Genomic DNA, 12397 nt, shown 5'->3' on the forward strand with positions numbered 1-12397 from the left:
GCCAGGGGCGGGGGAGTGCAAGGCTCATAATATCAGCATGAGCCAGGGAGCTGAGTCCTACACAACTAGACTGAGAAACAAGGGCTTGAACCGGAGTGGGGGGGAGGGGCAGAAGAAGGGGGGAAAAAAAGAAAATATGTAATCTTAGTCTAACGAGGAGAAGGGATGAATGGATATGTGATTGGATCAATGCAAATTGATCCCTACCTCCGGAAAATCATTTCAGTACACCCATGTATGGGAGGACAGAATATTTTCATGTAAATTAATATATTCTATATTATATACCATACAGTGAAACTGTAAAGCCCTATATTTGTTTGATGCAATTTTATTACCTATCCAGTGAATATACTGATCGTTGATTTTTTTGAAGGTAGCATGCTTTTTAGTGTAATGTCTAGTACTATAGATATGATAGTTAAAAGAAGATTTGTCATCTCCAGAAGGCAGGTGTCCTTGGTACAGTCTCAGTTCAGTACCTGGTCCTTAGCTTTGATGAGGCTATGGGAATGCATTTATGGTAACTCAATCAGATACTACCATGTTTCCCCGAAAATAAGACCTCACCAAATAATAAGCCCTAGCATGATTTTTCAGGATGACATCCCCTGAACATAAGCCCTAATTCATCTTTAAGAACAAAAATTAATATAAGACCCAGTCTTAGTTTGGGAGAAACACGATAGTTTACAAAAAAGCCAGAATTCCAATTAAAATTGTGAAATATATAAGTAGATAAGCTATTCATGCTTGTTGATATCTGTGGGAAAACTTTGTAATAGAGTTGAAATATAAGCAGAATGTTGTTTGATAAATATGGTAGTTAGCTGAATAAACTTATTGTGAAGGTAGAAGAAGGAAATTTGCTTGTGTAGTATATTCAGAATCCTATTCCTGGGTATTGTAAATAAAACTTAGCTGTAGGTGAGAGCCTAGGTGATGTGTAGGGTACAGAGACGAGTAAGTCTGTCTGCACTAAAGGACCCAACCATCTAGTTGAGTACAAGTGCCTAAAGACAAAGAATTGACATTATTTCTTACTCTAAGGGAAATGGTATGAGGGATTTGTACTGCTTTGTGTTAGTAAATACTGTTTAGTGCACATGGTTTTTGCAATGCATTAGAATGCTATAACAATTTTTCTTTAAAACTGCAGGTTCTCCTGAAAAGAAAACTGAACATTCATCCATGAATCAAGAAAATAACTCTGCAAACCCTATCAAGAATAGGAAGGCAAGTCCAGTATCTAAAGACCACCGGCCCGGAAAGAAAACATCAGAGAATTCATTAGTACCGGGTCAAGTGCAGAAGGGGAATGATGAATCGGAAAGTGATTTTGAATCAGATCCCCCCTCTCCTAAGAGCAGTGAGGAGGAAGAACAAGAGGATGAAGACGTTCTTCACGGAGAACAAGTTGATTTCAATGATGATGACACTGAACCGGAAAATCTGGGTCATAGGCCTCTCCTCATGGATTCTGAAGATGAGGAAGAAGAAGAGAAACCTAGCTCTGATTCTGATTATGAGCAGGCCAAAACCAAGTACAGTGATGCGAGCCCTGCCTTCAGAGACAAATCTGGCAGTGGGCCAATGCAAGATGCTAATGGGACACTCCTCAGCCCAACCCAGTTACTCCCTGCTGTTGGGGTGGAGACTCCCAAGCAGGAGTTTGATGTGTTTGGTGCTGTCCCTTTCTTTGCAGTGCATGGGCAACAGCCCCAACAAGGGGAGAATGAAAAGAACTTCTCTCAGCAGACCCATTTTCCTGCTGTGGGACTAGAGCAAGAGGAATTTGATGTATTTACAAAGGCACCCTTTAGCAAGAAGGTGAACATACACGATGACAATACAGTGGGGCCCGAAGGGCAGACTCTCCCTGGTTGTCCCAAAAGTGTAGATGTATTTGGCTCCACTCCATTTCAGCCCTTCCCCACATCCACAAGTAAAAGTGACAGCCACGAAGACCTTTTCGGGCTTGTGCCCTTTGAGGAAATAACTGGGAGCCAGCAGCAAAAAGTCAAACAGCGTAGCTTACAGAAATTGTCTTCTCGCCAAAGGCGCACAAAGCAGGATCTGTCCAAAAGTAACGGGAAGCGGCACCATGGCACGCCGACCAGCGCCAAGAAACCTGTGAAGCCAACTTACCGCACTCCAGAGAGGGCCCGTAGACACAAAAAGGTGGGCCGCCGAGACTCTCAAAGCAGCAACGAGTTTTTAACCATCTCAGATTCCAAGGAGAACATTAGCATTGCGCTAACTGATGGGAAAGACAGAGGGAATGTCCTGCCTCCCGAGGAGAGTCTGTTGGACCCCTTTGGGGCCAAGCCCTTCCACCCCCCAGACCTGCCCTGGCACCCTTCACATCAGGGCCTGAGCGACATCCGTGCTGATCACAATCCCGTGCTGCCTGGGCGGCCAAGACCGAATTCACTCCATGGGTCATTCCACAGTGCAGATGCGCTGAAAATGGATGATTTTGGCGCCGTGCCCTTTACAGAACTTGTGGTGCAAAGCATCACTTCACGTCAGTCCCAACAGTCCCAGTCAGTCGAATTAGACCCATTTGGTGCTGCTCCATTTCCTTCGAAACAGTAGAGACTTCTGACGGACTCTTTGCATTAACCCGTTTCAAAAAAGTATGAATAGTTTTATGAATTTGAAAGAAAGTTTATTTGTATAGCTCTTTATAGCACTCATTCTTACAGGTCAATCAGAATAGGTAAGTTTTAAATAAACCAAATAGGAAAAGGAAGTATCTCCACAGGGTAGTGACTTGGTGTCTCTTCCACGCAGGAGAAAAGGGAGCTAAATTGGAAGCTCTAACCCAGGGTTTCAGCTACTGACACAACAGCACAGAAATCCAGGGAAAGCACGCAGCAGCTTTCCAGTTGTGTAGCCACTGAAAAGGGACTGGAAAGCTGTGCTATTATTTTTGTAACTGAATGTCACTTTGTGTGCATATCCGGGGCTCATTCCAGAATCCGATGTTTAAAACTAAGGTTATTTGTACATACACAGGTTGCATTTGTGGATTTTTTAAGGGTCTCTTCTAATTTCCACATGGTAAAAAAGAATCTAGTTCTTGTAAAGAATTAAAGTTATTGTCTGGAAGAGTGCAGAGATTTTATTCCTTACACCTTTCTCTACAAAGCAGAGCCAGAAGTAACTGACTTTTGTGCCTAAAACTTTCATTTTTTAAAACAAGTGCCATTAACATGGAATATCTACATAGAAGCCTCGAACAAAAACTAAAGAGCGATGTCTGACATGTGGAAAATGTAAAAGAAAAAATGATACAGAAGAGAAAAAACAGTACTCCAGGAACATTTTATATACTGCTTTTGAATGGCGTCTTGCTCAAAACTTTTATTGTCATGTCCCTAATAAAGGAGAAGATTAGAAAAACTGGGAGTGAGGACAAGGGTTAAATAGACATTTTATTTCGAGACAAAAATATGTAGCTGAAACCCTGAGTTTTTAAGACGTTTACAATGCAAAATCATGTTACATTTAATGATGTACTTTATTAAATTACCACCTTCACCCAGTATTCCTCAAGTCATGAGCAACAATTGTTTAGTTAGGTTTGGGGGTGGCGTAGTTTTAATAAAGTGCATAGAACAGCGAAAGCCACAAAGCCTTATAGGCAGGACTCGCGCATCCTGCGGCAAGTACCTCTGCACTGATACACACGATCTGAAAACGGCTGTGAGGTATTAGATGATGGGGGACTAGCGTCTTAACTCTGCTAGTTGATTGACGTGTCTTTAGTGACAAGAACCCAGCTACCAAATTGCCTTTTTTTTACACCACAATTCCTAATTAGAAACTTGAGATTTTATAGAAATTGTTTTAATAAGATACATATTACGTATATGAATTAATGTGAATACAGTATCTGTGCTGCTTGTGTCTCCAAGTATTTTTAAGTTATAATTAACTGTCCTTCCCTATCAAATTAATCTTTAGAAGTTTCTAGAACTGTTAAAGCTATTCACAAAAAGGGGTAGAAACTTATCACCTGGCCCTCCTTGACTGCTATATTTTAAATTAACTCTCTTTGAACCCAATGAAAGTGTATTGTATGAGTAGTCTTACTAGAATCTCTTACTTACAGTGTCCCAGTTGGGAGGAGCTGTTTGCCTGTTTTCAGTTATAAACTTGGAAAGAAGCAAAGTATATGTAACTACACCATATATTCATTTTTTTTATTGCTTCTCTTTTATATTTTAAAATAGAAACCAATTTGTGGACAAGCCGGGAAGCAGTGCTTGTATGTGAATCACAGTTAGCAGAGGCAGACCAAGCATTAGATACTGTTAAGAGTCGTACTTGTAGAGCCCGACTGCACCAATTACTTGTCTTGTGCCAAAGGCAAATATTACGTTTGCACCTTTTTTTTTCTGATTCTCAGGTTGATTAATACTGCTAATGCAAATGCGTAAATAGATGTTCTTTAAAATTTAACAAAGTAGAATCAAGTGATACTTTCTTTTAAAAGTGAAGAGTTGATGATTACACATAGTAAATTCATGAACTACAGTAGGTTTGTATCAAACAAGACTTTTTTTTTTTGAATCTGTTGGTTGATGTGTACACGGTGTGCTTCTTTGACTATTGTAGTCCTTGGTCTTGGTCTGTCCTAGATCTCATGAGTTTTGTAATTTACAAGGGGTAGTGGATGATTAGTGGGGTCCCTATGGGATGTAAACATGAAATACCTAGAGTCTCTGATACCAAGGCCTTCCTTACACTTGCTTTTCAATACACTGAATAATTTTAAATGATTCGGACACTGATATAGACCCTTCGGCTTACAGCATTGGATAAATTGTAAGGAAAGAACTTTGACCTTGTTTAAAATATTTATTCTTATGTTTCTTATTTCATCACAGCCCAGTGACTTTCCTAAGAGCTCAGAGGAAGCTCTTAGGATTCACAGGGGACCCAATGGGATAGAAATGGGGAGATTCTGTTCTGTTCAAGTAGAGGTATTTCCCCAAGGAGCACAGGATTAGAGTTGCTTTCCATTTCCCATCATCTCCCACCACTCTTAGGATGGAGATCACTCCATACAGCTGATGCTCCGGTCAGTCCCTATGAGAATTAGGAGAATACAGCTTCCAAGGCATGTGAAAAAGCTTAACACGTGTTTGGCACACAGCACTCAGTAGAAGTTTGGCTCTATAGTGGGATGGTCCAATTCTTGTTTAAGGAAGGAAAGTTGACAAGAAATGATTTTCCTAGTATTAACCACGTGTCCTCTGGGCTTTAGCATGCTAAATAGTCAGAACTCTAAACCTGTAATACTTGAACATCACTAAGGGAAGTAAAATATTATGAAGGTAGCAAAAATCTGAGGCCAAAGTTACTCCTGTCCTAACAGCTTTAATCATGCTTGTTGATTTTAAATAATCTTTTAAAAAGTGGACCATTTGCTTAATGATTTTAATAATGTCACTTCAGCAAGATGTTAGTGTTTAAAAGATTAGCTTTTATGGCATTGAATGTATCTGCTAAGACACAAAAGTTGCTTGGTATATATATTTGCTGGAGGAGGAAAGGTGGTAGGCTGGATGAAAATTTAACTGACTAGACTATTTATTCAGAAGTTTCGATTGGGGTAATAGTATAATTGTTCCACTGACCTGCCGTGTGTGTGTGTGTGTGTGTGTGTGTGTGTGTGTGTGTGTGTGCGCGCGCGCGCAGTTAGGACACTGTTTGGAATAGTAGATAAATGCACCTTTTGACCCTACCCTGTTTATTGTTTAACATTGATAGATTGTTGTCATCTTGCTGGTGGAAGAAAATACTAAGGTGAGCCTACTCTTCTGCTCTGATGTTCATCAGGCAGAGCAGTTTTCTCACTATTCAGCTATTCTGCTTGGTGTATTTTAGGTTTTGATACTTCATGTAAGCATTGCTGGAAGGTACACAAGTATCAATATCACTAGTCCTGAGGAGTTTGTGTACATTCGTTTTAACGTTATGTAGAATGTGCAGTAAACTTTTTCTTTTTAGCAAAATTACTCATCATTTTAGGTTCAATATTGAGCTTGCAGATCTACTGTGAGAATGAGATAACATATTTACTGTGAGAATAACATAAATGATAGTTTATTTGAAAACTTTTATGCACACTGGTGTTTATATATTAAGATAAATATATAAACACACACATGCATGCACATGTCACATCTCTTCTGTGGAGTTAATGTGAATTTTTAAATTTCAAATGGAATTGCAACCACAATCATTAGTAAAAGAACATTCACTCCTAGTGAGGGTTTATGAAAGCCACTAAAAGACTAAGATAGACATGAAAATGCAAAGCGTCATCATTTAGGGTTATTTTTATTTAAAAATGTATTGTGCTACTTTTGAAAGAATTGTTTTTATTGCTACATTCTTTTTTTGTGATTGAAAAGTCAAATAGTAAGCAGTATAGTGATAGTAAATTACTTTTTAATTGCTGGCAAACAGCTTTAAGTGCACTTTCTTTGATTACACTTCCATTTTTTGTTAAACTTGAATTTTCTGAAGCCTTTTATGTACCACTAAGCAAATAAGTTTAACTTTTAATAAGCCTGATTTACATCTTTATTATATTTCTAATTGTTACAAAACTGACTTTCTAAAGTAATTTCAATCCTCACATCTAGCTGGGAAACTGTTAGGAGATAGAACAAGTGGCTTTTTTTTTTTTTTTTTAATTCCTATATCTAATTAAGCACTAACTGATTTTACTGTCTTGACATTGCTTATTATTATTGACTGAATTCTGTCCCCTGTTCACTTTGTTTTGTTTGAAATTTAAAGTTATTTTCTTACTGTATTTATCATACCTGTTTTAATAAACTGCTTTTCTTTAAATGCAATAAATTCTAAAAGGAGTGCATATTTTTTTGAAAGATTTTTATTTAAAATACAGCTAACATACAATATTATATTAGTTTCAGGGGCACACCATAGTTATTCAACATTTATATACCTAAGGAAGTGATCACCATGGTAAGTCCAGCAACCATCTGACACTGTATCTCACTATCACAATATTACTGACTATATTCCCCATGCTGTACATTACATCCCCATGACTTATTTGTTTTATACCTGGAAATTTGGACCTCTTATTCCCCTTCCCTTTTTCCACTCTTAAAATTTATCAGTTAGAGTTGACATTCAATATTATTTTATATTAATTTCTGGTGTACAGTATAGTGGTTAGACATTTATATAATTTAAGAAGTGATCCCCTGACTAGTCTAGTACCCATCTGGCACTATACACAGTTATTACCATATCATTGACTGTATTCCCTAAGCTTTACATCTCCATGACTATTTTGTAACTACGAATTTGTACTTTTTAATCCCTTCACCTTTTCCAACCTGCCCCCCAACCCTCTCCCATCTATCACCCCAACAAATCTAGTACCCATCTGACACCATACATGGTTATTACAATATTATTGACTATATTCCTTATGCTAAACCCTACATCCCGTTAACTTCCTTATAACAACTAATTTGTACTTAATCCCTTCCCCTTCTTTCGCCCACTCCCCCAACCCCTAGCCCTATGGCAATTATTAAAATGTTCTGTGTAACTATGAGTCTTGTTTCTGTTTTATTTTGTTCCTTAGGTTCCACATATAAGTAAAATCACATTGCAACTGTCTTTCTCTGTCTGACATATTCCACTCAGCACAACACCTTCCCGTCCATCCATGCTGCCTCAGATGGCAAGAACCCATTCCTTTCCATGACCAAGTGATATTCCACTATATATATGTATTACCTCCTTTTTATCCATTCTTCCATCCACAGACACCCAGGCTGCCTCCACATCTTGGCCATTGTAAACAGTGCTGCAATGAACATATGGATGCACACATCCCCTTGAAGTAGTGTTTTGGGTTTCTTTCGATAAATACCCAGAGTGGGATTACTGGGTCCTTCATTGTCTCTTGTTATAGCCTTTGTTTTAAAGTCTACTTTGTGATAAGTATTGCTACCCCAGGTTTTTTTGTTGTTTTTTTCATTTCCATTCTCATGAAATATCTTTCCATCTGTTTACTTTCTGTCTGTGTGTGTCTTTTAATCTGAAGTGAGTCTCTTATAGACAGCATATGTAAGAGTATTGTTTTCTTATCCATTCAGTCCTCCTAAGTCTTTTGATTGGAGCATTTAATCCGTTTACATTGAAATTAAATGTTGATAAATCTATAGCTATTGCCATTTCTTAATTTTGACTTTTTTTTTTTTTCATTCCTTAAAGAAGTCCCTCTAACATTCCTTGTAATACTGGTTTGGTGGTGATGAACTCCTTTAGCTTTTTCTTGTTTGGGAAGATCTTTATCTGTCCTTCGATTTTAAGTGATAGCTTTTCTGGGTAGAGTAGTCTTTGTTGTAGGACCTTGCTTTTCATCACGTTGAATATTTCCTGCCAATCCCTTATGGCCGGCAAAATTTCTGTTGAGAGGTTAGGTGACAGTCGTATGGGACCTCCCTTATAAGTTACTAGTTGCCTTTCTCTTGCTGCTTTTAGGATTCTCTCTTTGTCTTTAACCTTTGCCATTTTAATTATAATGTGTCTAGCTGTAGGCTTGTTTGGGTTCATTCTGTTTGGGACTCTGTGCTATCTGGACTTGTATGTGTATTTTCTTCACCAGATTAGGAAAGTTTTCAGTCATTATTTCTTCAAATAGGTTCTCAATTCCTTGCTTTCTCTCTTCTCATTCTGGTATCCCTATGATGTGAATGTTGTTATGCTTGATGTTGTCCCAGAGGTCTCTTAAACTATCCTCATTTTTTAAAATTATTTCTTCTTTTTGCGTTCCAATTGATATTTATGCTACCTTGTCTACCAAATTGCTTATTTGATCCTCTGCTTCATGTAGTCTGCTGGTGATTCCTTCTAGTGCATTCTTCATTTCCGTTACTGTATTTTTCACTTCTGACTGGTTCTTTTTTATGTCCTTTTTTCTGCATGCAATCTCTTTGTTGAAGTTCTCACTAAGTTCCTTGACCGTCCTTATAACCATTGTTTTGAACTCTGTGTCTGGTAGGTTGCTTGCCTCCATTTTGTTTAGTTCTTTTTTTGGATGTTTCTCCTGTTCATTTAGGATGCATTTCTTTGTTTCCTCATTTTGGTTGCCTCTCTGTGTTTGTTTCTGTGTAACAGGTAGATCTGCTATGTCTCCTAGTTTTGGCCATGTGGCCTTATGAAGTAGGGGTTCTGTGGGGGATGGCGGCACAGTCTGTGGTCACCTGAGCAGGCTGCTCCAGGAGTGTCCTTTGTATGGATTGTGTGTGCCCTCCTGTTGTAATTGAGCCTTGATTGCTATTGGCACATCAGTAGGTGGGATTGCCCCTCAGACTGACTGGCTGTGGGGTTTGGCCACATCCACAGCTTATGGGCTGCTGTGCTGGAGGCTTACTTACCCCACTAAGTGGGATTTCCCAGTTGGCTCTGGTGTTGTTGAGACCACCTTTTGTGTGTGCCACTTACGTGGCGAATTGGGCAGTGCTGTGCTGTGGTCTGAAGCCAATCTCCAGGTATGTTGGTTCTGGGGACTCTTGCAAGGGGTCTGGTGCAGGTCCAGGTAAGCCACTGCCTTTGACTGGTTGGGGACTACCTGGTAGTAGCTACAAAGAGATCCACAGTTGTTTGCTGCCTGTGCTAAAGGTGCATGGGAGAGACCACACTGCAAACTGAGGACGGCTGCCACCATGACCAAGCCTGGGGGAAAACTGCAGAAAACCAGGACACCTGGAGGCCTGCTGCCACCTGCCGGCTCCCTTAAGGTTCAGCCACTGATAAAGCGTTGTGCTTTGTGTGAGTTGGGTGAGGCAGGGTCTCAGGGAGTACTCGAGTGGGAAGAATGGTGGTCACCAGGTTAATGTAGACTCTGGTTTGGTGCCAGTGCTGAGCCTGGAGTGACTCAGCAAAAGTCTCAGAGCACACTGAGGCCAGTTGCTGACCCCCCAGCACCCATGGATGCTGGTAGTTTTCCAGGAAAGAATGCAATGTGGGAGGGGCTGGCTGCTTGTGGTGAAAGTATCTTCAGCAGTATGCAAGTTGAGTGGGGTGGGTTCACAGTTAAGTCAGCAGGGTGGAGCATCAGAGCTCACCATGCCAATCAGCTTCAGATTTGGCCTGTGGGGGTGGGCTTAACATAGGAAAGATGGTGCCCTCCCTCCTGCCGGCTACATGGGAGGAGAATCTCTCACCGAGAAAATGCCAACTGTCCTCCAGTCCTCCCTCTGCAGCCACACACCTTAATCTGCCTCCCCCCATCACCCCCGTATGTCTCTGGGCCTCCTGAGTCAACATATCCTCTGCTGGAGTCCAAGGTGAGTGCCTGTAAGCGAATCAGTGAGTCTATACGTGGGCCATTTAAGAGGACGTCTGGCTTTCCCCACAGCCTTCTGTCCCACCTGAAATGGTCGGAAGCCCCACTGTTTTTCACAGCCAGATGTTTTGGGGCTCCTTTTCCCAGCACCAATATTCTGGACTGGAGAGCCAGGCATGGGGGGCTGGGGCCCCTCACTTTTTTGGGGGGAAAATCCATGGCCGAGATATCCCTTCTGATTCTCGATCACCACAGGAAGGTTTGGGGCCAGTCCATGTCTCCGCCTCTCCTATCAGTCTCGACATGGTTTCTTTATTTTCAGTTACAGGACTTCTGTTTGGCTAGACGTCAGATAGTTCTCCAGATTGATTGTTCTATAATTTAGTTGTAATTTTAATGTGTTCACGGAAGGACACAGCACAGTGTTTTCTATTCTGCCATCTTGGATCACTCCCCGGAGTGCAATATTCTTTGTATCAGTGACTTGGGAGTTTCTTTTTTTTTTCCCCTCCTTCCACTTCCCCCCGCCCCACTCTGGTTCAAGCCATTGTTTCTCAGTCTAGTTGTGTAGGACACAGCTCCCTGGCGCATGCTGGTATTATGAGTCTTGCGCTCTTCTGGGCTGAGGCAGTCAGTTGGCCGCTCACAGCAGCTCTCGCCGGCTGCCAGCCACTCAGGCTGGCCACTGGCCACTCATGGCGGCACATGGTAGCCCACAGCAGCCCACAGTGGCTGCCGGCCACCAGCCGCTCACAGCAGCACACAGCAGCTCACGCTGACCCCTGGCTGCTCATGGCAGCCCAGCTCCAGGGAGAGCCATTGTTCACAATCTTAGCTGTAGAGGGCACAGCTCACTGGCCCATGTGGGAATTGAACCTGTGACCTCTGCGTTAGGAGCACGGCGCTCCAACCACCTGAGCCACTGGGCGGCCCAGGAGTTTTTTATTAGTGTATCTCTTACTAAAGTTTTTGGATGTAAACTTCTACTCAGTTTTTTCATTCATACCACAGACAGTAAGGACCTATTATATACCAGCTAGTGGGATAGAAAAATGAATAGGATTAGATCTCTGTTCTTAAGGATCTTACAGTTTAGAATTTAAGAAAACTGATTTTGACCTACAGTTTTGCAACAAAAACACTTCCTAACACAAATTATTCAAGTACTACAATTAGTGATACTTATGATGAAGGTAAAACAAAAACATAAGACTTTGAAGTACCTTTTGAATGTTAGGCATAGTTTTTGCATTATGTATAATTTATTAAACTCTTTAAAAATAGGTAACATATATAACTTAACATTTGCTTAAATCAAATATTATAATCCTTGATTGTGTCAGAAAAGAGGCTTTGACAAGTTAAAGAGAAAACCTATTTATTGGATTAATGGACTGTTTAGTGTCAAGATCAAAACATGTATTATCTTATGTATTATTCTACAAACTGGAGTCTTTAGGTTTCTGGCTTGTGGAAAGATTCGTCTTATTTGTTATGAAATAATTTTTTTTTTATAGTAGTAACATTTGTCTAAAGTTATGTAGAAAAACAGGCTTTGTGTCTTTTTAACACGTTGCGTACGGATCACGAGACTCTTCACGAGGGATTTAAACCCCACCGTACGCAACGTGTTAACAAAGGATCAAAATATCAAAAATTAGAAAAGTTATATAAAAACTGATCAATATGGAATGTACCACTTTTCAAATTCAGTTAGTTAACTTCTTTAGAGATGAATACATGCTGCGATTAGAGTTCTTTACTTTGAATACCTAATGTCTTTTTGAGGAAGTCTAGTTCCAGCACCCTATGTAAGATGTAGCTAATATTCTCAATATTGAAGTTATGAGTTTTTGAAGTTGTATTTGTTGCACATATAAACAGATAATTCACTTTTGCTTCAGATGTTTGGTACTATTAAAATTACATTATGTTTTCTGTAGTTTTTTTGATTTCAGATTTATAGAGCAGTTCTGAATTCTTGGTGGCTATCATTCCTGCCCTCTAAAGAACGCTTTTTACAGGAGATTCCCCGCT

General features: G+C 40.2%; 1 protein-coding gene across 2 annotated transcripts in view; it reads left to right on the forward strand.

Moving 5' to 3' along the window:
* The window catches only part of BMP2K (BMP2 inducible kinase), a 115635-nt gene extending 108734 nt beyond the window's left edge, over positions 1–6901 (forward strand). For both annotated transcript variants that reach the window (XM_088791585.1, XM_019720179.3), the window contains one exon: positions 1160–6901. In XM_088791585.1, coding sequence (XP_088647711.1) covers positions 1160–2598 — 1439 coding nt within the window. In that variant the 3' untranslated portion in view covers positions 2599–6901. The remainder of the gene's footprint in view (positions 1–1159) is intronic.
* The last annotated feature ends 5496 nt before the right edge of the window (positions 6902–12397 follow it).

The sequence above is a fragment of the Rhinolophus sinicus genome, chromosome 1 (assembly GCF_057876585.1).
Source record: "Rhinolophus sinicus isolate RSI-liver-muscle chromosome 1, RSI-T2T, whole genome shotgun sequence".
NCBI classification, from domain to species: Eukaryota; Metazoa; Chordata; class Mammalia; order Chiroptera; family Rhinolophidae; genus Rhinolophus; species Rhinolophus sinicus.